A 25,495-nucleotide genomic window follows, 5' to 3' on the forward strand; every position below is an offset into this window, starting at 1 on the left:
AATAGATCATCCCCTTCTCTTGTTTCAGAATTTGTTTTGTGCTTGGAGTTATATGAAAAATCATTTATAACAATACTTCTAAAAGTCTACTAAATGAATGAAGGAATTAATGTTCTGTTAATTGTGTTACAGAGTTATAAATTTTGTCAGGGAAAATTACAGTTGATTTTAGACCAGTTGGATCCTGGGCAACCTAAAGAGGTAAGTTTAAAGGATAACTGTCAAGTTCAGTCAGATATATATATATATATATATAATAGATTATAATTAGTAGCAGCTGGATTATTTCTCTTGAAGATAGTCCTTTAATATCATGGCAGTTCTAGACTGATATCCCTGCTAGACTTTCTAGTCTTGAAATGAAAAGTCACAGAGTAAGAGAGGCTCTTCTTAGAGAGTTTTCACAGTTTGTAAGAGGAAATTTTTATTTCTAGTTTCAATTTTCAAGGGATGAATTTATGAGCAGTTTCTCCCAAACTGTTCCTTCACTGTTGCTTTGTATGTGATATTTTAGTGATTTCTTTGAAGAAAAAAATCTTCATTTAATGCTCTTTCTACTTCTGGAAAACGTGAGCAACTTTGACATGTGTTCATTTATTAGAAAATATTTTAAAAAAGCAATTTTATTGAATTGAACCTCTTTATATTGTAATAATTGTATAAATTACTGTTTATGAAGTTTTATTTCATTTGAAAGTCAGTCTGTTTCACTTGAAATAGAAAATGATAGGATTTTTGAAGTACCTCAGACGTCTGTTATATCTTGCCATTTGGTCTCGTTTTTGAAATACATTGTTTTTCTTCAACTTTTCATTTTAAATTAAGTGAATAGCTATGATTTACTCCCACTGATTTTTTTTTTTTCCTCTCAGCATTTCACATACTGATTTATTTTCTAGGTTTTAGTAAATGTTTCAACAGATTGGCAATGGGACCTGACTTTATATGATAACAATATTATTGTCTTTAGTTTAAGTGGATTATTTGGAAATCTATACTTGTTCAGAAACCTTTGTTCTACTTCTGCAAATAGTAAATTGTTAATGGAGTTTTGTCCTAAAAATTAACTGAAAAGGAGAAATTTACTTATGTTTTTAAACTCTCTTCATAGTCCCCCTAATGCCTATCCCAAATAAAATTGTATTTAAGAGTTTTTCATATGAATATATAGACATTTTTTAAACACATGTGTATTCTATCTGTTTCACCTAAAACTTGACACCCTGAAAACTGACACCTTGACACATTCGGAGTGCTTGGTGTCCTAAGGTCTTAGCTCTTTGACTCTTCATTTTTTTTTCCCCCCTCACTAGGTTTCAGTTATTTCAGCTGAGGAACAACCAAATTTTGAGGAACAGGTTGGAATCAGTGTGTTATTACTCACTAGTTGGAGAGTGAGTGGGGGAGAAGCTTTACTCCACTTACGATTGGAGTAGAGCTATTTGCCACTGCTGTCCCTTGGGTCATACTGTCTTGAGTGAATTCTGATTGAATTTTGAGAAGAATGATTAATAAGATTTCTGTGAAAATTCAGAAATTCAATTTTGCATCACATTGCTGAATCACTTTTTTTTCCCCTATCTCAGTGGTTAGAAGGTCAGAAAATATGGTGTAGCGGCAAAAACAAGTTCAAATTAATTGTTTTGTGAGAATTGTTCACATATCCTAGAATGGGAATGCTTCACCAGGGACATAACTGGGCAGTGTTTTAGAATTAGAGTCCTCAAACTGTAGGACCACCTATGGGGGTCTGTTCAAGTGAGGAAAGTCTACGGAGGAGACCCTGGAATACCTTATTCTGGTGATTCAGATTTGGCTACCATCCCTTCTCCTCTTCCCCTTAGACGTGTGACCCAGAATCTCCTAATATAGTTAGGTTTTTTTATGTAAAGCAAAAATTAAAACACTATTTAGTTTCTCTGCTTAACAGTTTAAAAAATGAATTATCAAGAATTGTTTTGTAAAAGGGCCTCTGATTTTCAATTGGCTCTTTAAAGCAGTTATCCAGACTCTGCCTTTCAATGTTTGTTAAATATTTGGAGAATTGCTATTATTTTGGTGGCTGAGTATTAATAAAAATTCTTTTAAAAAATTATAGGTGAGATATGAAGCCTTGCGAGCGTTATGTTCAGCTCCTCCATCTGATGTACTGAACTGTGAAAACTGGACCACTCTCTGTGAGAAACTGACAGTGTATCTTTCAGATCCTGATCCTGTATTTAGTGTAAGGAAATGCTTACAGAAGTGTTAAGAATTCCTGGTTTTTTTCCCTACTATTCTAGAAGCAAATGGAATATAATTTTCTTTAATAGTAGCTCAAATATTTAATAGTAACGCAAATATAACTTGAGCTCCAGCTTTTGAATTGTCAAGATTTTTTTTTTTTTTAAAGGAATTAACTTACTATGTCATGATTAGATTCAAAGTATGGTTGGTCAGTGTCATACTTCATTGCCAAATAATAGACTATGTTAGCTTATGCATTTTGTTTTATCTTGTAAAGGGATATCCAAGTATCTGTGTCAATGTTTTTGAATTAAGAAAAATATGTTAAAAGAAAGAGTGTGTTTTTGAAAGAATTCATGATATATGAATACTTGAACTTACAATGATTACAATTTATTCTAAAGGAGTAATAAGCATTTTCCCTATGCAGTTAAGTGTTAGAGATTGCTTAACTGCTTAAAAAGAGAAGTTAGAAAACTGTAAAGCTAACACTTTAGAAGATAATTGGGATGAATTATAAAACTAATATAGAAAATTCCAGAAACTGTAAAGTTAGGCAGTAGAGAGAGTTATTCTATATTAAAAAAATTCACATATGACTTCTCAGAAACACTGTGTTGAAAAGTAAGATTATATTAAAAAGTGCAGTAATTATATGGGATTAAAAAAAAATTCTGACTGTATTCCAGCATCACATTTAACTACAAACTAGGTTTTTTATGTATGTACGTATGCATTTATTTTGGCCGCACTGGGTCTTTGTTGTGGCGCCTGGGCTTCTCTAGTTGCGGCACGCGGGCTTAGATGTGGTTTGTGGGAACTTAGTTCGCAGACCAGCGATCGAACCTGGGCCCCCTGCATTGGGAGCACAGCCTTAACCACTGGACCACCAGACAAGTCCCCCAAACTAGGTTTTTTTAAGTGTCTTTTTCTTCATAAATGATGTGTCAGTGAAGAAAAAAATTGGCTTTAAAATTGATAAGGTTTTTTTATATAGAATTTTTTAAGGTATTAGTAAAAAAGATAAAATTTTCCAACTCTTCAACAAATATGCACTGAATACCTACAATGTACATGATTCTAGTTCAGATGCTGGGAACACTGAGCAAGACAGAAGCCTTTTGCCTTCATAGAACTTCTAGAAGAGGAGACAGACAGTAAACAGTTAATACAAACAAAAATAAAACTCAGTACCTTTTTACTACTTACTTTTTACTACTTTCCATCAATGAAAATATAATTATACTGGTAAACAGAAGTGGTTTAGAAACAAGTGGTTTGTTATTTTTATAAGGGGGAAAATGGTGTTTAATTACCCAATACCTGGATGCAGTTCAACCACACTAACCCCAGAGGGTGATGCAGATTTCTCTAAAAACTCAAGGATTCAAGAACTTCAAAGGGGAAAGATATTTCAGGATTACCTTTTAACATTTCAAGGCATTCTAACAGGAAATACAATTGTAAATTTCCCTCTTAAAGACAGAATAGTGGTCTAATAGGTTTCCTTTATTCCTTTTATAAACATGGTAAAGATCCTACTGGGTCAATGTAAGTGGCCTGATTTGACCATTATATTCAGCAAGAGTCAATATCAATACTTAAGGCAATAAAATTGGACGACATTGTCATAGAGGGGAAATGGTAATAAAACCAATCAACTTGAATAGAAAACAAGGCATGGTGTTCTTTTCATCTAGAACTTATGCTTTACCCAAATTCTTGAGTTTGATTCTGTTTCTTCGTTTTCTACTCTAAAGCAGGGGTCCCCAACCCCCAGGAACTGGGCCACACAGCAGGAGGTGAGCGGCTAAGCTTCATCTGCCGCTCCCCATGGCTCGCATTATGGCCTTAAGCATCCCCGCCCTCCTGTCTGTGGAAAAATTGTCTTCCACAAAACTGGTCCCTGGTGCCAAAAAGGTTGGGGAATGCTGCTCTAAAGGACTCTTACAGGTAGCTGAATGAAGCCTATAGTGTTCGAAAAGTATGATAAATACTTACCAATTGCTGCAACTATGAAAACTTCCCAAAGTATTTAATATCCTGTGTTCAGTACGAACCTGTTGGGTTATTGAAATATATTTTTAGTCACTTGGGTAACCATTTTTTGTAGGTGTATTCATCTAATATTTGATATAGTCAAGGTTATTTTTTTCTTCAGAGTAGAACATTTGAGAGAATTTTATTTTTTTAATGGGAAACTGAATTTCACTGTTAGGATCAATCCCATCAAAGTTGGTATGATTAAAATGATAAGCTGTCATTTCTAGGTGCCTACGAGTGTCAGGTACTGACTACATCTGTTATCTCATTTAATTCATTTACATTGTGGTAGTTTCTACTTTACGTTTTAATGTAAAATTTTGGAATATAATATTTTTCTTGGGAATAGGCAAAATTATTGAAGTCCTAAAAATCTAATTAATCTTCCTACGTGAGCAATTAAAACAAAAACAAATAGTGGATTTGGAAAGGAGTGGGGTTTTTTGTTTGTTTTGTTTTACATTTAGTACTCCTACTGTTTCCTTGTTTGACTCCTTTACATTGTGTCAAATTGTACCAATTATATTGTTTCCTTTCTTCACCCCATCTCCCCATGTCTGTATCTGCTATTACCAGATTTTACAACAATATACTGCTGTATTAGATTGACTCTTAGTTTTGGTTGACTTTACTTTTTGCCAACCAACACAAGAATGCGCCGTTTTAGTTACATTTCTACTGAAATTTTTGACTGGTCTTTATTAAGCTTTTTACTATGTAGAAAACAATTCTTACAAAAATAGATGATGAACGAATCTTGGATACAAATCTTGTTTCATTTCCATAGGACCGGATTTTAAAATTCTATGCACAGACGTTTACACTTTCACCATTACATATGACCAAGGAAATTTATAAAAGCTTAGGTATGTTTATTATATCATTTTTAAAACTTAAAAGTTTGTACTTAAGAAAATGGATAGGAAATAACTTTCAGAAAGCACTGTAAATGAATGGCATAATAACCTTATTTTTATTTTTTCTTTTTAGCTAAATATTTGGAGTTACACTTTCTTTCTAGAGAAAATCATATTCCTACTCTTTCAACTGGCATAGATATAACTCATCCTAATGTGATCCATTTACTTAAAAAGGTATTCATTTTCTATAATATGCTTTTATTTCTGTTTAATTCTATATTTAAGAATTCTAACTTCTTGAGAACGGTTATGCACTGTTTTATAGGTTCGTCTTCTAAATGAATATCAGAAAGAGGCTCCATCTTTCTGGATTCGACACCCGGAAAAGTAAGCCCCCTAGTTTATGCCAATATAAAATTAGGAGTGTTACTGTCCACATACATTTCAAAGAGTAGAGACAGTGTTAACTGATTTATGTGGTTGGGAAAGGCTTACTAGTTTATTTTTTAGCTTTTCATGTTTTTTACTTAGCTATGTGAATGGCTCTATGCAAGTACCATTTTATACCATTTAATTATCACAACAAGGTAAGAAGAGGATGTTGTAGCTTCAGGTTCTTTCATTACTGGTCTTCGCTACTTTGGTCAAGTTCCTTGAATGTTCTTTAAACTTTTCCCTTTTTAGTTCTAAGATCTTTAATAAGGTTGTAAGAGTAACTGTGGGTCTAAAAAGGAAAGTTAAATTTGGACAGCCAGTGTTGAAGTAAAACATAAGTTTTTAGAGCAGAGAAAACTGGGGGTGAATTTCACCCCTGCCATTTACTGAAACATTAAAAAATGATGTTTCTAAAGATTACTTATTACTTTATCATTCCATAAATATAAAATGTCACTATTACATATATAATAGCATTTGTTTTTTTCTAAAAATCACTTCTTTCCCAAACTTTAAGGTATATGGAAGAAATTGTGGAGAGTACTTTGTCTTTATTATCAGTTAAACATGATCAAAGCCATCTTGTCTCACAAAAGATTTTGGATCCGATATACTTTCTTGCATTGGTTGATACCAAGGCTGTGTGGTTCAAAAAGTGGATGGTAAGGAAATATGGAATGTTTTACTACCTTTCTTTGCGTTGCTCTATTGTGTCAAAGAATAGCTGCTGTTTGAATGTTTACTGTGTGCCAAGAGTTCTAATCACTTTTTAAACACTTTTAAGTGTTAACTCACTTAATTCTTATAACAATCTATGACATAGGTGGTGGTATTATTATCCCATTTTACAGATGCAGCAACTGAGGGACAGAGAAGTAACTTGCTCAAGATGGTTTACCTATTAGGTGACAGAGTCAGAAAAGGATTTTAATGGTAATTCATTTGAATCTATTAAACTGATGACCTATCCAAAATCATGTCTTAGTTTAAAAGCTACGAATTTTTTAAGCAGATGTGGTAGAACATAAGGGTTCAATGCTCACTTTCCTCTGGCTTAGATGTCTGAAAACATCATTTGCCACTTAATGAAACTGCAGTTTGGAAAATGTGTTTAATGCCTGAATGCTGGTGACTTCCTGTGAAGTTGATCACTATCTTAGAACTGAAACTAATATTAAAAGATTCTTACATTGTTACCTCCCTCATCTGCTGTTGAATAAGAGTGGTCTGTGTCTGGTAGTAGTCATAGCTGTGTTGGCTTGTGTTCTTACATCTCTGTCCCTCTCAAGCTGTATTTGTTGCAGTGGGGAAGGATGGGAATGGGACCATGACTTGCCATGCAAACCATGCAAAGCAGCAACATGTTCATTTACTGCTTAGCACGATTTGGACATTACCTAGCTGATGGCTTTCTTTCTTTTTTTTTTTTTTTTTTTTGCCTTTTGTCTAAACTGTATAATAATGCCCAGTTAACCAAAACATAATTCTGTTTGGTGCTTAGCACTTACCTGGTCTACATATAGTATATGTTTCATAAATGCTTGCTCAACTTAATTTTACCTGAACCCTTTGTTCCTCACATCTGACATTTGACCTTTTTCTTTTTTTTGATTATCAAATTACACTACTATTGTAGACAATATACAAAATATGTAAAAGCACAAATAAAATTAAATTTCTCTAATTCTATAACAGGGATAACAGCTATTAAGATTTTGTTTTATGTGGTTGTATGCTTTAAAAAAGACCTAAACAGGCAAATTTTAACAAATCATATTCTAAGTGTTTATAATTAACTTTTTTTACTTAACATTTTTATTGTCAGCACTTGATTCTTAAGAGAATGATGCACATTACAGGAAAACTAACCAATGGAAAATTATTAAATCATCTCCCCAAGTGTGTTCTAGTATTATTAAAATTTATCACATTCTCCTCCACTCATCTAAGGCAGAAGTTGTCAAACTTTATGTAAAGGGTCAGGCAGTAAATATTTCTGGCTTTGTGGGCTGTCCTGTTTCTGTTGCAACTACTCAGTTCTCAGTAGCCCAGAAGCATCCATAGGTAATATATAAATGAATAGATGTGGCTATGTTACAATAAAACATTGTTTACCAAATCAGGGGGCAGCTGAATTTGGCCTGAGGGTTGTGGTATGTCAACTCCGGTCTAAGGGATGTACTATGAGGCTTTCGTTTTAGAACATGATCAGTAGTTTAATTGTAAGTCAGCATGTTTCTCTTACTAAACCTGGAAAAAAGATTAATGGTTTTTTAAAACATTTTAAGCTACAAGGGTTAAAAGACACAGGGTTTTGATTAACCCTCAATTAACCCAAACCCCACTTAATTAAATTCTATTCCCCAGAATTTTGATAGTTTTTACAGACTATTATTTAATTTTTTAAAGTAAAATAAAGAAACTACATTGAAGGCTAATGATATCGAACATAAGTAATATTCATGTAAAATTTCCCCTTTGTACAATGCATAAAAAGCATATTTTAATCTCATCTATGTTCTAAGGAGAGAGTTTTTTTGGCACTTCGAATCATTTTTAAAATATGACTGGCAGAGAATGATTAAGATACTGTCCCTTCAGAGCATTTCAACCTTGGCAGATTTCTGCGTGTGTAAACAGTACAGACAGTACGCTCTTCATTGTGAGAGTTGTGATTCCTCCCCCGACCCCCCTCGCCCTCACTTCTTAATCTTTCCTTTAGGCTCTGTCATACACTGGTAGTCAGACATGTTTTTTTTGGCTTTAAAGTAATTTAGCATGGTAACTGGACACAACTGAGGGATAGATTGTTTTCTATTGGTCTGTTAGTAAATGCTCCAGTTTTTAATATAATTTTCATTCTTATGACTGCTGTGCTCATAATCATTGTACTTAGAAAAACGTGTTTTACCCTGATTACAATAATTTAAACTAAGTTATTGTGTAACTTATGTTAAGGAAATGTTGCAGGAAAAATAGATTTTGAATGGTATAGCGTGAATATTAAATACCATTTTCCTCCTAATTTTAGCATGCATATTATAGCAGAACTGCAGTACTAAGACTTATTGAAAAGAAATATAAATCTCTGGTAAGTCTATATTTCTGTTCTTATCTTGAGAAATATTATCACAAAAAGATATCTGATGTAATAACTTGAATGTGCAAAGTTGAGTGATTAATTAATATCAGATAATGAAGCAGTCCCCCTTCTATGTGACTTTTAAACTACCATTCTGTGAACATAAAAGAATAAAAGTGGAGACTTAAAATACAGTCAGGATAACAGTTAGGAAATATATAACTTCATAGTAAATTGAGCTGGTAACTAGCTGTTTTGGGATAAGCCATATTAAGTATTGGTTTGGCCATAAAGTTCTCTCGGGTTTTTCTGTAACATTATGGAAAAACCCAAATGAACTTTTTGGCCAACCCAATATTATCATATAGTTTAATTCAGATCAGGTGTTTGTAGGGGAGTTTGTTCTATAAAATTTACCCATGTTTTTAACTGAAAGTTGCATGATAAAACTCAGAATGGTAAATGCTTTTGTAGTTGCAAAAATTGATTCAAGTTACACTAAATATAAACTAATACTGTAAAATATATTAGTAAAATTTTCTGCATTTACTGCTATTAGTAGAACAACATGTTAGGGCACTGAAAGGAACTGAAATCAGCAAGTCTAGCAATTAATTGACAAACATGAAAATTGTGAAATTAAAGTTATACTAATATGACTTTGAGATAATAAATACGTTCTATGTAGTTAGGTAGAATCTTGAGTTGAGAAGTGAGGTAAAGGGAAAGATTCCTAGAACTGTGAATTTTAGGAAGACTGCAGTAGAACATAAATTGAAGAAAGGAGAATAATAATTGTTTTGTGTTTGAGAATTAAGAGAATTAGGCTTCAGAAAGGAGAAGAGGGAGATATTGAATATTAGGATGGGAATTTATTTGTAGAGGTAATAGGTATTTAAAAATCCTTAGAGAAACTGAAAGTCTTTCCACATTTCTCTCATTCCCATTTTAAATGGAAATTTGTTGCTGCCATATGAGCATAGAGTGATCTTGCTAGAATAGAAAAAGGAGAAAAAAACCAAGAACAATTTTTTTCCTCTTATGGTTTGACATACAAATAACTGTTGGTATGACATAGGCCCTAGTGGACATATTTCAAATGTTTCTTGTAGATTAACTCTTAAAATCCATTCCTTATTTGAAAAGTGAATTATACTATAATCAATTCTTAGCCTACAAATAGTTACTTTATTATCAACTTCAGTGTTCTATCAACTTGTTCAAATATTTCATGTTCATAATTAATCAAACTTGCATGAGATTTCCTCTTAAACCTCATTTTCTCTTAAAGCTTTCCTAAATTTACCAGAATATCAAGAGATTTTTTTTAATGGTGTGTGTGTGTGTGTGTGTGTGTGTGTGTGTGTGTGTGTATAATTTTAAAAGTAAACCCAACTTTTGAAAAGAAACATTGGGGAAAATGGATGCCATGTGTGTTTGTTCCCATTTTCCTTTCAGAATTGAAGATCAAATTTTGTATATCTGCAGTGGGAACTTTGGACCACTCCATGGATTTGTCTTTTGTTTTATAAGAGATCCTTACAAAAGGACTGCAGTCATAGCAGCTTGTTTAACATGAGTATCTACTAAAGCGTTTCCTCTAGCTTGTCAACAGTGCTATTTGATTTTCTACATTTTCTACAACAGTGAAACATCTGCATTGTCCAGTGGGGTAGCCATTAGCTGTATGTGTCTACTGAAAACTTAATGTGGTTAGGGAAACTAAGAGACTAAATTGATTCCTTTTTTATCCCCTTTATTTATTTATTTATTTATTTATTTATTTATTTATTTTTGGCTGCGGTGGGTCTTCATTGCTGTGCACGGGCTTTCTCTAGTTGCTGCGAGCGGGGGCTACTCATCGTTGTGGTGTGTGGGCTTCACACTGTGGTGGCTTCTCTTGTTGCGGAGCACAGGCTCTAGGTGCACGGGCTTCGGTAGTTGTGGCATACGGGCTCAGTAGTTGTGGCTCGTGAGCTCTAGAGTGAAGGCTCAGTAGTTGTGGTGCACGGGCTTAGTTGCTCCATGGCATGTGGTATCTTCCCAGGCCAGGGCTCAAACCCATGTCCCCTGCATTGGCAGACATATTCTTTATGACTGTGCCACCAGGGAAGTCCCTAAATTGATTCTTTAATTTTAATTAATTTAAATTTAAAAGTAATATGTGTTAGTGGCTACTCTTTTGTGCAGTTTGTTCTGTCTGCGGCACATATGACATTTTCAGTAGGTAGCATTGGGCAACAAATAATTTGTGTATGTACTATCAGTTTTTTAAAGCAATATCTGTACTAATTGAAAAGCATTTTGGCTATCAGCATAACTATTCTTTTATTTTTAACAATTTGAATCTTTTGTCCAGTTTACCCTTAAGGGAATGACTTCTGAAATGGCTTTATTAGGTAGTATGTTTCCTATTTTTCTTGCCCTCTTAAAGTCGTTTAAAAAAAATATTGACAGCTAGGTTATTTAAATTCTCCCTACCTTACTGTTTTTTATACTCCCCCCCGCCCCGCCTCGCCAATCTTAGAGGTTAACAGTTAAGTGAGCTGGCTGATACATATTTCCTAGTGCAGGAGAATAAGTATGAAATAAAATCCTGAATTTTACAGCAAATTTGTCTTTCCTAAGGTTTGAGATAATCAATTTTTATACTCTCAACTTGACTCTTTAATATTTAAATTTACCTACTGTAGATCTGCTTTTTGCTTCTGCAATTTAAAGGGGATATTATATCATGTGATTGTCCCTCTTCTAAGATGTACCTTTTTCTGTGATTGTTACCCCTTCTCAAATAAAAGATAACACATGTAAGAAGTAAGGGGAAGGAGTAGAAGGAACAGAAGTGGGTTTAAGTGGGTAGTGAAGATAAAGTTGAGTAGAAATGAGTGCAAGGAAGAATGGGTTTTTGAAGGTTTGAGTGGAAGTAAACTAAAGAGTGAGAAAGATTATCTTGGAGATAGTACTTTGAGTTCTCAGAGAAGCTATTTGTTCTTTTGTCTTCTAATTCTTTAGAGCCTCTCTTAAGTATATTTGTCACGTCATAAGTTCACCATAATGGCAGTTTTTCAAAGTCATTTTTTTGTTGCTATTTACCAATTTATGTGTAAGAACTAGGATCTTAAGAGTAAGTTCATCTAGGAAGTAGTTCTGTCAAGGAGGTTGCACCTTAGATAAACTCATGACAAACATGAAACAGATCACTATACTTTTGGGCAAAAGTGTGTGCTTATGAATGGTGTCTCAGGTTCTGACTAAGCAGAAGCTAGGGAGGGGCTGTGTGATTGGTGACATAATGATCATTGATTCCCCTCTTTCAAGAATTGACAAGTCAGGGAGTGTCCTCATGAAATTTTTGTAGAAGTCCCAAGGCAGTTTGACCAGTTGCCTTTGCATGAGTTTGTTGCTGGTAGCCACTCATCTCAGGGCTGGCTTGGATTGGATTGACTGGATTAGAGACTTTTTGGACTATGCCTCCTTTTGTTTCCTATGAACACTCCTTTATATATTCAGTAGATGCAAGCTAAACCAAAAGAAGACAGGAGTTCAGAGTCTACAAATAACAACAAAAGCAAAATGAGCACAGAAGAATAAGCAGGTTAATAGTAGAACTATTGACCAAATGGTGCTCCTCCAAAACAAAAGGCTACTTTGTACAAAGACCTATTTCATTACGAATCCAAGGATAATAAAATCTAGCAATGAGAACTCAGTGAAGCAAGTTGAAGCTTAGATCATTGTTGAGACAGACTCACGTGGTGGCAAATCTGAAGGATTATCAAAGTTTGGGACTTGGGGACCCAGTGAACACTCTTCTTTGAGGACCCCATGGAATGATGCCAAATGAGAATCCTCAAGGTGTAATCTCAATGTAAGCTCCAGAATCGTTGAGGGTTAAGACCACTGTTCAGTATCTGACACAATGCATAAAACTGAGTTTATTGCCTACTTAATTAGGCAAAACAGATTGTTAATATAAAATTTCAGGGAAAACTTGGAACTCAGGTTGGGCTTTCAGAGGTGAGAGTGAGTTCATGCCAACTGTAGATTTCCTGGAATGTGTCTGTTGTTGGCTGACTTTTAGAAGAAAGGGGCTAACTGATTGGTTTGCTTACAAAAGTATGTTCATTGAGATCTGTTGACATGTCATGATTAACAAGGTTTTAAACTTGTTCTAGATACCTGTTAACCATGGTTATATAGAAATATGGTTCTGGTTTTTATCTATAGAACAATTGCTCATTTTCAAGGATAGTGGGAAATTTTTTATTAATGAATGGGTGTTATTCTGGGAAAGAGGGGTGGTGGTTAAGGTAGTGGTGGGAAAATATTTCAGGGCCATGGAATAGCATGTTTAAAGGCTTTAGGGATTGGAAAACACATAGTACACTTGGAAACTGCACATATTTCATATGGCTAGACATAGATTGCTAAGAGAAATGTGAATTAGTATTAGAGAAATTTCCTGAAAATCAGTTCCCTGAAAGCTAATATTAAGTGGATGATGTTTTTTGAAAAGCTCTTAGATGCTTTAAATTGGGTCTGTGCCAGTTGACCTCAGTTTGTTTCATTCATGTATGAGGCAGGATAGTGCGTCATAATTCCATTAAAAATAGAAAAGAGCTACTTAAGGGGAATCTTCAGCCCTTTCCCTTTTGCAGATAAAAATGAGTTTGTTGTTAATTTCAGTTTTGAATGTGTTTCAAATTCAATTGGTGTGCATTGACTGGTGAGATTTTTAGTGGACTTGCTTTTAATGAATTGGTCATTTGAGTGGTCACATGTTGAACTGGCTTTTGGTGACAGACTTTTACACAGGTAGATGTATTTCTTTGTGCGTGTGTGTGTGGCTGGGGAGGGGGACATCTGGAGGATAAGAGGGATAAGACTAATGTTAGATCATTAAAAAGTTCTTATTGTCAAATTTAGGAGATTGGCCTTTATTCTGGAGGTTTAGTGAGCCACTGATAGATTTTCATGTACTGAAGTAATATGATCATATTAGGGCTTTGGAAAATTTGGAAAATGGGCTGAAGGTGCTAGGTGGAGATAGTTTTTACTTCAGTACTTCTCCCCTAAGAGGCTTTGCAGTAGTCCAAGCAAAAGATGATGGAAACGTGAATTAAGGCTATGACAGTGTATTGGGATAAATGGGTGGACTCAGGAGTACTATATTTAGAATGTAGGTTTTAGAGGACTTGGCTTTTTGAAAGGGGGTTGGGTGAGGACTTACTCATTTGAATGTCTGTCGTTCATTGAGATAAGTAACAGTAGGAAGAAAATAGGAAAGTTGGGAAAGGTTATACCTTTAGATTTGGTAGATTTGGTCATACTGAGTTTGAGATCCAGATTTCTGGGGGGAAGTTTCATTTTTTGATCTGGATCCTAAAGTTTGATTTAGATAAGACATAGATATGGAAGGGGGGGTTCCCCAAGCCCACCCCCAGATTTGATGATTTGCTGGGAGGACTTATAGGAGTCAGCACATAGTTGTACTCCCAGATATGATTTCTTACAGAAAAAAGATACAAAGCAAAACTGGTGTAGGGAAGAGGCGCATTGGGTGAAGTCTGGAGGATACCAACCATAAGCCTCCAAGAGTCCTTTTTTTTTTTTTTTATATTACGAAATGACCACAATATTCTAGTTAACATCTATCACCAAACATAGTTACAAATTTTTTTGTGTGATGAGAACTTTTTTTTTTAATTAATTAATTAATTTATTTATTTTTGGCTGTGTTGGGTCTTCGTTTCTGTGCGAGGGCTTTCTCCAATTGCGGTGAGCGGGGGCCACTCTTCATCGCGATGCGCGGGCCTCTCACTATCGCGGCCTTTCTTGTTGCGGAGCACAGGCTCCAGACGCGCAGGCTCAGTAGTTGTGGCTCACGGGCCTAGTTTCTCCGCGGCATGTGGGATCTTCCCAGACCAGGGCTCGAACCCGTGTCCCCTGCATTGGCAGGCAGATTCTCAACCACTGCGCCACCAGGGAAGCCCCTCCAAGAGTCTTTTTTGCCAGTGGAGTCACACAGGACTCCACTTAATTTCTCCAGTGTCAAATTGTGACTGCTCATGTGAAACGTTGTTTGCCAGGGTAGCTCATTAGAGACTGAGTGCCCATTTTCTTTTCAGATTGGGGGTTAATCATGTTGGCACCTTCTGCCTACTACATACCAGGGATTCCACATTCCCAGAAGGAAAACAGATGTTCAGCATAAAACACATTGTTTGTACAGTTTCGGTACAGTTCTTAGAATGCGGGGAAGCTCCTGAAATCCAAGTTCCTAGATGCTGGTTAAGGTCCAGTCTTGTAAGCAGGCCTTTCTAATGATAGAAATCTTGCCATGTTAACTTTTTTGCATGAAACTGAGGCCATAAGAATGAATGAGACTAGGAAATCTATCAATTCCTTGATTCCATGATTATGAACTTGCCTCTCTCCACACAACCTCCATCTTTTTCCCATCTAAAGCTTAACCCTTCCTTCCACTTAGGTCCTAGCTGCTCCTGCTCTTAGACACTCTTCTGTCAATTATCCTTTCTCTCCTGCATAGTCAAACTTCCTTTCTATTTACGTAAGCATGATCATATCCTTCCAACCTGAAGAATTCATTCTTGACTCTAAGATCCCACCCCTATGTTTTACTCGTTTTTTTCTTTCACAACCAGCCTTCTTGAAAATGAAAATTATACTAGCTGCCTTTACTTTTTCCGTTCCTATTCCTTATAGTTAGTTTTATTCCCCAAACTCCCCTGAAACTGATCTTTTCAAAGTCACCAAAAACCTCCTTATTATCAGATCTAACAGTTATCACTCCTTGTCTCACTGGTGGCCTCTATTTTATTTGAGAGTTAGAATGAGAAGGCATCTACAGGAAGTATGTAGGTGCAGAAGAAAGGGAGAAGATCAGAAATCTCTGCTTGAGGAGAATGGGAGAAGGAGGTAGAATAAAGACTATCAGAGAATCGCTGGGTATAGAAGTTGGAGGTCATTTTTTATGACTGTTCTTTGGATTGAGTTTTTTTTTTTTTATCAGTTTTTAGCAATTCTGGTATCTAAGATAGAAATGAAGGCTAGATCCAGTTCACATTTTGCTGGCTAAGTAGGAAGAAAAGACTCAAAGGCAAGGGAACTGGGGATATTGGCAAGATAATTTTTAAAGTCATGGCCAGGATTTTTGCATCTTTCACTATAAAATGTAAAGTACAGTTGTATTTTTGCCTTGACACCAACATTGTGACAATGTTATTTTTGTTGGTTTACAAATATTTTCTGTGTTTCCCAGAATGATGCCATAGTTAAAATGTAACTGGGAAGACTGAGCTTTAATGGCTTGGAAAGGTGCTATTCTAGATTTTCTGAATATTTTTCCTAAATATTTTCCCAGCATATTTTACAGCCTTGACTAACTTCTTTTAATACATGGACTTGTGGACTTAAACTTCTGGAATTAATAAGCTATTATTTTATTAGATAACTACAGCAGTTCAGCAGTGTGTTCAATATTTTGAGTTGTGTAAAACCATGAAAGCGGATGAGGTTTTGGGACATTCAAAGCTTTGTGGTAAGTATGATATCTTGTTACATTTTAAAAATGGTAAATTTTGTTAATAAAAATAGCTTAGTAATTTATTTTTTAATATCATGATAAATTAGATTGCTTCTGCTAATACAAAATACTTTCCACAAATTTAAGATATACCATAGTGATGACTTTTTATAGCAGATCTACATTTGAAGTTGTTGTAGTGAATCTTACCATCTGCAGTTCTTCAGTTCATACCACGGTGTATGTCCTAGTGTGTTATGCTGCAATAATACACTAGAGGAAGAAAGAATGAAAGTATATCAGTCATTTATGCATTTTAGTGGGAGGAAAACTTCTGTTTTATAAAATACTGTTTTATTATTGGACACTTCACCCCACTCTCTGATTCTTCTCTGCTTATCCTCAGTCTGAGCTAAAATATCCTAGATATTTCATAATCTGGCCCTAATATATCTATCCAATCTCATATCTACTTATTGATTAAAGTGAATCTTCTCTTAGAAGGCATACCAGTGCCTGTATACTTTGTTATTTCTACTCCAGCTGCCACTATCCATAATCCCCTACACTGATATAAATCTTATTGTGAAAGAATAAACTTTGTTTTTCAGGAAGCTTCCTTTGCCTAGTGTGAATTTTTTTTGCTCTTTTGCTTATGTCACACAACTTGCCATGTGAATTTGATGTCTTTTATCATTCTATTTTATGTCACTTCTCTAAGCAAATATTAAGTTCTTTGAGAATATGAAGATATCTTATAATTTTCTTTATCCCTGAGTAAATTCTTAACTCAAGAAAAATGGTGAAAGACCAATTATTAACAGGTTTCAACAGGTAAGTGTTTTGTAGTAGAGGAGATACAGAAGCCAGAACTTCGAGAGACAAAAAAGGTATATAAGTTGATATATATATTCTATCATCTGTAAATTCATAAATTTTTCTAATCTAGTATTAAAATGTTATATATAGCTTTTTTCCCTCTACCACTCTCCCAGCCCTTCATGGCTTTGATTTTTTTCCCTATCTAGTGAAGACCTCTGGGTGCTTCACTGCATTCTTTTGACATTTCTTTCAAAATTCTTGCTTTCTTCTGTTTCAGAGTTTCCTGCCTGCAGTTACTCAACTTTAGATCATCTCTGGTCCTCAGGAAATTGAACTGAGAGCATCGTAACGCTAAATCGATGGTGCGCTGATGTATTTCTCTAGCTTCCATGGCTCTTTGTGTTGCTTTGGAATCAACTTGGATGTTCTTTCTTCAGTGTTCCACCAGTTCCATCAAACCCCCTGCCTTGCTCCTGCCCACTTTTCTCTCGAGGAAACCTTGCATCCTACTTTACTGAGAAAAATGGAACATTTTGGATAGGAAATCCCCAAATGTCCTGCATCTATACATACAGATGCATATTTATATGCCCTTATCAGTATTCCCTTCTCCAGGCTACAATGAAGAGTAATCCTTCTGTTCCAGATCGATCTATTCGACTGTTCTTGATTCTGTTTCTATCTGGTGTTTTGTTTGTTTGTTTTTTAAGAACCAGGACATTGCTTCATTTGTTGTTGTGTCTCCCCTTCTATTGGTACCTTTCCTTGCATTCTCTAAACCTACTCATATCTTTCATAAAAACTGAGCAAGTTCATATGTACCTCACATCTCTCTGCTTCCCTTAAGAGAAAAGGCCTTCCAAGTATTTAATATACACCCAGGCCCCATTTCTTTACTGCCTATTCACTTCTCAACCACGGAAATGAGGCTTTTATTTCTGTGGTTCAATGATCTTCCTATTATTAACTTTCTCTTCTTTCTTGCCCTCATTTTATAGCATTTGCCTCTCTTGACCCTTTCCCTCATCTTCCTAGTACCATTCTTTGATTTCTTCATTCTCATCTAATAAGTTTTTCTTAGTCACTTGAAAGGCTCTTTTCTTTATATGTCTGTACTCACAAAAGTTTTGCCCTTTATTTTTTTTTTCAGCTTAGTCTACCTGTTCTTTCTTGAGGGAGCCCATTCACTCTCATGGTTTCAAATATTACATATTTATATATATAAGTGATGACTCTGAAATATTTAAGTCTATACTCCTTTCATGAATTCCAGACCAATGTACTCATTATATTTAGTATTCTATCTGGAAGATCCATGGGAACTTCAATATTAAAATATCAAGGACTGAAATCACTATTCTCTTTCTAAACATTATTTCTTCAGAATTAAATAGAAGAAGAATTTACTGTGTACACAGATATTTGAGTTAGGAACTTGAGAATTTTTTTTATCTTTTCATGGTCTACATGTAATTCTGGCTAAGGCATATTGATTTCAGTTCCTTAAACATTTGTCTGCTGTTCTCCATTCTTTTTTCTTATGGAGGCTTTTGTTCATGATTTTCCTAATGAGTCTTACTTTAAGCCTTGGCCTTCTTCCATTCACCTTTCCATGCTGCCATCAGAGTCAGTTTTCCACATGCATGTTTGATTCCTTTCCTGCTTGAAACCCTTTAATATCATCCCAACTGCCTCTGTAATGAAGCCCATACTCTTTCTGCAGCTAAGTCCTATGTGATCTGCTGCAGCTGCCCTCTAGCCTTTTGTTTCTCCTACTTGTCCTCGCCATGCTCTGTTCGTATCAGGCTGTTTGCCATACTCTGAGTTGGAAGCCCAGTTTCATGCTGCTGCTTGGTTTTTGACACCAGCAAATAGTTCAGGGTCTTAAATAAAAGCGGTGCTCAATAGATCTCGAATGTATAGATGAATGAGTGAATAAATGATATATGTTAGAAGGAGTCTGTATTTTAGAGATTGTAATTTCATTTGCAAACATGGTTATAAATATGATCGTTTGTAGTACTGGCTTTTAATTGGTAGAATTAAGCAATAAGTAATGTTTTATATTCCTTTCTTCCTTAACTTGAAGTATCTTTATAATGAGAGATAACAATCTTATGGTATTTGTTTTAGAATGAACACTGTATGCATGTTGTACTTTTCTGAGGTTTGGTAAATTTTATAATGAATGCTTTTCTTCAGATTTAGGTGTGTTAAAGTATCTTGGGAAACAGTAAAGAATTTTTAAAAAAATTTACACCGAGTGTCTCCGTTATAGACTGCAGCCTTGTTTAATATTCAGCCTTGTTTAATGAAACAAGTACTGTAAAATATAATGGCATTAAAACAAATGTAATTGTTTTTCTTTTAAGGGAATAAGCAGAAAACTTTCCACTACTCAGGACAAGAATTACAATATATTTATTTCATTCACTCACTGTGCCTTTTAGGAAGATTATTGATCTATACACAAGGCAGGAAGCTATTTCCTATAAAGCTGAAGAATAGAAAAGGTAAGTGCAATTAGGAGATATGAATATGTTCAGGTTTGGTAAGATTTATGCTAGGGATTTTTAAAATTTAGAGCTTTGGCTTGGTCTCTCCTAGGGTACTGACCAACATACCTTTTGTTCTGCTGACAGGCTTACATATCTTGAAGTGTTATTATTTTTTTTTGTTTTTCAGTATGTACTTATTCCTATATATATAATTTTATTTTCCCTGTCTTTAGTGTTTTCCTTATTTTTTCTCTGCCCTTCAAAATCCTAGATATACTGGATGATCCAAATCTGGACCCAGAACTAGAAGTCCTTGTTTAAGTTCTGGTTCCCCTAAAAACTAGCTGAGATCTTTGGGCAAATCACTGAACTATTTGTTTCTTTATCTGTAAAAATGGAATATCAGTGCTGGACTCAGGGAATATTTGAGATGATCACAGAGAAGAGGTTTGGGAATAGTATTTTATAAACTGCAAAGCCCTGTACCATATGATATATTACTATATTATTGTTACCCTAAGTCCCGTTTTTAAAGTTTTCTCCTTCAGAATTCACATGCTGTTAGTTGTCTTCCTTACTTTCCTTAAAACTTTTGTCTAGTCTAGGAATATAGTACAGAGTAGAGATCAGCAAACTTTGCCTGTAAAGTGCCAGATAGTAAATATTTTGGGCTTTTTGGGCCACATACTGTCTCTGTTGCGTAGTCTTGGTGTGGGTATATATGCACACGCACGCATGTGCAAAAAGGTTAACGCATTAGGCCAGAGACCACTATCCTTAGAAAGGGCTGCTTGCAAGGTTGGACTTCAGCTGGCATCTAGGAACTTAGATTTTTCACTGTTGCCAGAACTAATAACATTTTAGGCACAGTGAGCCACTCTTAATACAAACAATGTGTTTTAAGCTGGAAACCTGCTTTCCTTCTGGGTGTCTGGAATCCTGGTATGTATTGGGCAGAGAATTCTTATATATATGATCAGTCTCCAATAAAAAACTTTGCACATTGACTCTCTAATGAGCTTCCTTGGTAGACAGCATTTCACATGTGTTGTCACAACTTGTTGTTGGAAGAATTAAGTGTATTCTGTGTGATTCCTTGGGAAAGGACTCTTGGACAGTTGTACCTGGTTTGCTCTTGATTTCAGCCTATGTGTCTTTTCCCTTTGATTTTACTTTGTATCCTTTTGTTGTAATAAATCATAGCTGGGGGTATTACTGTATGTTGAATTCTGTGAGTCTTCCTAGTGAATCTGGGAATGGTTTTGAGGACCCTGACATGCTTTACACACCTTTTAAAAATGGAAAAATCATTCTTAGCTTGCGGGCCTTACAAAATTAGGATATGATGGCTATAGATTCCCAATCCTGTTATAAAGTATCTTCATTTTGAACATTTTATACTGTTTCCTAGTTGTTTTACTTAAGCCTTTTCTCCATGGTTAAGTTGATTGTGAACTCCTTAAGAAAAAGTGTTTTATGTACTTTTATGTGGTACTGCCACATAATCCTAGGTATAATGGGCACGCAGAGAAATGACTTTCAAGAAAAGAGCTGCCGTTGTATAGGATATTGTGAACTTTACAGAAATAGAAAGATTAATGTATATTTGTGATGTTTCAGGTGTTCAACTTAAATTTATGTCTATCATCTAACTTATTTAGCATTTTAATTGACTTTTGACAGCAACATTTTGGCCAGCAGATGTCACAGATCATCTCAAAACTCAATTTTGAGAGATCTATCCTACTGTATTTAGTATAGGTCAGCATTCACCTTTAATTCACATGCGCTTTCACCAGAAATTTTTTATGTAAGCTTCTATAGCAGGTGTTGGTAAACTACAGCCCATAGACCAAATCTGGTACACTGTTATGTATGGCTTTTGAGCTAAGATTAGCTTGTATATTCTTAAATTATTGGAAAAACTTAAAGTGTGATGGGAAATAATATATAAAACTCAAATTTCAGCATACATAAATTTTTTGGAAAATAGCCACACTCATTCGTTTGCAAATTGTCTATGGCTGCTTCAGTGCATCAAGAGCAGAGTTGAATCTTTGTGACAGACTGTTTGGCCACAAAGCCTACACTATTCACTATCTGGTCAAGAAAGTTTGCTAACCTCTATTCTACAGTGCTATATAGGTAAGTTAGCTGGACCAACATACTAAGCTGAATTTTACTGCTCCTAATTGAATAAACTCAAACAGGCCTGATCAGATTCATAGATCTTCCTATGGTAGGTTTATATTAAATGATTGGTTCAGCATAAGTGGTAAAACTACACCTTCACATAGCACCTATTGCATCATTTACCCTCGTTATCTTTTAACTTACTATGTCTAATTTATTCTTCCAGATATAATCTTGGATTATAGCCCCTTTCTCCCTAATTGTACCACAGTCTCTATGAAACCTCAGATTAGGAGGATGGAAGCTTCGTTTAAATTTTTCTAAGTTGTAAACATATGCTAGAAAATAACTTTTCTTTTTCCTTCCTTTTTGAAGATTCAGTATCCCTTGCAGATCTGCTGGTTCTGTTTACCCAACTTATCTATTACTCACCAAGTTGTCCAAAGATGACATCACCTGGTCATTTAGGTAATTCTGCTTCTATTGTTATTATAAATAGAGAAATAGAAACCATCTAAAAATATTCTATTTTCTGGATGTTTTGAGTGATGTTTAGTAAAGAGGTTTCATTAAGATGCAGCATTATTCATAAGAAATTATGAATCTAGTTTAGTAAAGAGGTGTCATTAAGATGCAGCATTATTCATAAGAAATTACATTGGTCCTCCCAGATTGGCTTCACAGGAGAATTCTATCAAACATTTAGAGAAGAGTTAACACCGATCCTTCTCAAACTCTTCCGAAAAGTTACAGAGAGAGAAACACTACCAAATTCATTCTACGAAGCCACCATCACCCTGATACCAAAACCAGAAAAAGATATCACAAAAAAAGAAAATTATAGACCAGTATCACTGATGAACATAGATGCAAAAATCCTGAACAAAATACTAGCAAACAGAATCCAACAGCACATTAAAAGGATCATACACCATGATCAAGTGGAATTTATCCCAGGGATGCAAGGATTCTTCAATATACATAAATCAATCAGTGTGACACACCACATTAACAAATTAAGGAATAAAAACCTTATGATCATCTCAATAGATGCAGAAAAAGCTTTTGAAAAAATTCAACACCCACTATGATAAAAACTCTCCAGAAAATGGGCATAGAGGGAACCTACCTCAACATAATAAAGGCCATATATGACAAACCCACAGCAAACATCATTCTCAATGGTGAAAAACTGAAAGCATTTCCACTAAGATCAGGAGCAAGGCAAGGATGTCCACTCTCGCCACTCTTATTCAACATAGTTTTGGAAGTCGTAGCCACAGCAGTCAGAGAAGAAAAAGAAATAAAAGGAATACAAGTTGGAAAAGAAGAAGTAAAACTCACTGTTTGCTGATGATGTGATACTATACGTAGAAAATCTTAAAGATGCCAGCAGAAAATTACTAAAACAAATCATTGAATTTGGTAAGGTTGCAGGATACAAAATTAATGCCCAGAAATCTCTGGCATTCCTATACAACAACGAAAAATCAGAAAGAGAAATTAAGGAAACACTCCCATTTACCATTGCAACAAAAAGAATAAAATACCTAGGAAGAAACCTGCCTAAGGAGGCGAAAGACTTGTACTCAGAAAACTATTAAACACTGTTGAAAAAAATCAAAGATGACATAAACAGATGGAGAGATATACCATGTTCTTGGATTGGAAGAATCAATATTGTGAAAATGACTCTACTATCCAAAGCAATCTGCAGAGTCATTGCAATCCCTATCAAGCTACCAATGGCATTCTTCACAGAATTAGAACAAAAAAATCTTACAATTCATATGGAAACACAGAACACCCCCGAATAGCCAAAGCAATCTTGAGAAAGAACAATGGAGTTGGGGGAATCAGGCTCCCCGACTTCAAACTATACCACAAAGCTACAGTAATCAAGACAGTATGGTGCTGGCACAAAAATGGAAATATAGATCAATAGTACAGGTTAGAATGCCCAGAGATAAACCCACACACATGGGCACCTAATTTACGACAAAGGAGGCAAGAACATACAGTGGAGAAAAGACAGCCTCTTCAATAACTGGTGCTGTGAAAACTGGACAGCTACATGTAAAAAGAATGAAATTTATTTATATTGTCATTTACTCACTTTTATTAACTTGAAGATAAGCTAACATTCTCAAGTTTAAGGTCATAATTTGGTAATAAATCATCCTTTGGGCATCCTTTAATTAACCTTGATGAGCTTTTTGGAACAGCTGTAGTTAACAGAAATAAAAGATATAATGTCTTAAGTTTTAATTTTCAAAAAATACTTCTTCTTTATCAGAGAATTACTCTCCTGCAAGTATAGTAACTGAAATTCTTTGTATACTCTGTGATCAAAAAGAATGTGCAATTGAATGTTTATATAACAACACTGTGATCGAGGCGCTTCTTCAACCTATTCATAACCTAATGAAAGGAACTAAGGTTAGTATTAAAGAGTCTCTTAACTGGATATTAGTGAATATTCAGTGGGACTTCTAAATTTGATAATCTGAAGTATTATACCATTTTCCCTATAAATGTATTTTAAATATTAGTTTATACAATCAGTTGATTTTAGTTATGACAATGTGGGGGGAAAAGTACATATAACATCTTAAATTTTTTTTGGTCAGGCTTAGATTGTAAGGACTAAAGTTATTATATTAAGCTATTTGTTTTGCAAATCTAATAAGTCTTGTGAATGTTTTGTTGTTTGTTTTAACCGCAACCGTATAGCCTTTGGAAATATTTTCCTGAAGAGCCAGCTTTGTTTTACATGAAGAACAAGAACTACTTTAGAAAAACTTATAATTATCCCAGTCCTGAACATACGTATATGTCTCTTTACAGGTTGTACAGTATATTTCCTTACAGTATATAATTTAACCTTTACAGCTGAGGCTGAAAGAAGCAAATTGCTTAAGGTCAGACATTTAACAGGTGGAAGAGTTGGTACCACCACCACTAGTGCAGTCTAATATCTCTCCACTTTTTATGACTTAAATTTCTGGGGAATGACTTAAAGCTTTATCAGTAGGCTACAGGTTTTTGCCTTTCCATGTCCGTGTTTTGTAGTGTTTTTATTAGTTTCATCTCCCTTTGCCCACCTCTCAGTGGGCTGGGCAGCTGCTCACCCATTCAAGTATTCATTATTTATTGCTCATTTAGAAAACATTAAGCATTTATGTGACTGTAGTACAAAGTATAGAATTCTAGGAAAGTAAGTAGATATAATGAAAGTATTTTGACCTTAGTCAACCTCAGGGAAGCAAGATGAGCAGAGAAGAAACAAATAGAGCATAATACACAACTGAATATTATAGAATGTCATAAAGTAAATTGTGAAACATAAACCATATATCAGAGCTGAGATATGTACTCCTGAATCTTGAACCATAGCTATTGTTTGCTTCTTTGCTTCATACATCTATCTTTAACTTTCTGTTTTCTTTTGGTATCTTTCTTTACCAGTATATACTGGTAAAGCTAGTTTTAGTACTTTTAAGAATCAAAAGTGGGGAAATATGATTGGTCCAACCTATGTCTTCTCATTAGATGACATCATTGGCTATTGACCAGCCCATGAATTGGCTGTTCTTAGTCACACCTACAACTCATGACCCAACAACCAGGTGTAGGAAGGGATGGTATCCCTTAGAAAAGATGGTAGTATATTAGATAACATGTATAATAAAATTAGATTGGATATACAGGAACCCAGTGAGTGAGAAGTAAAGGGCAAAGAAGAAGAGCTACTGCATTTGTCAACTAGAATTATATACATATAAAACTGTAAGAGCAGCAATTCTTTCAACTGTCTTAATAATCAGTAATTGGTTTGGGTAAAAAGTGG

The 25,495-nt window shown here is 34.9% G+C and overlaps 1 protein-coding gene across 1 annotated transcript in view; it reads left to right on the plus strand.

Annotated features, from left to right (window-relative positions):
- TBC1D32 (TBC1 domain family member 32) overlaps positions 1-25,495 on the plus strand; it is a 186,016-nt gene that overhangs the window by 27,122 nt on the left and 133,399 nt on the right. Inside the window, exons 5-15 of the mRNA XM_061206963.1 lie at positions 133-201; positions 2,099-2,224; positions 5,057-5,135; positions 5,260-5,363; positions 5,455-5,516; positions 6,082-6,226; positions 8,596-8,655; positions 16,117-16,207; positions 19,387-19,527; positions 22,021-22,113; positions 23,942-24,084. Coding sequence (XP_061062946.1) covers positions 133-201; positions 2,099-2,224; positions 5,057-5,135; positions 5,260-5,363; positions 5,455-5,516; positions 6,082-6,226; positions 8,596-8,655; positions 16,117-16,207; positions 19,387-19,527; positions 22,021-22,113; positions 23,942-24,084 — 1,113 coding nt within the window. The remainder of the gene's footprint in view (positions 1-132; positions 202-2,098; positions 2,225-5,056; positions 5,136-5,259; positions 5,364-5,454; positions 5,517-6,081; positions 6,227-8,595; positions 8,656-16,116; positions 16,208-19,386; positions 19,528-22,020; positions 22,114-23,941; positions 24,085-25,495) is intronic.

The sequence above is a fragment of the Eubalaena glacialis genome, chromosome 12, assembly GCF_028564815.1.
Source record: "Eubalaena glacialis isolate mEubGla1 chromosome 12, mEubGla1.1.hap2.+ XY, whole genome shotgun sequence".
Classification (NCBI taxonomy): domain Eukaryota; kingdom Metazoa; phylum Chordata; class Mammalia; order Artiodactyla; family Balaenidae; genus Eubalaena; species Eubalaena glacialis.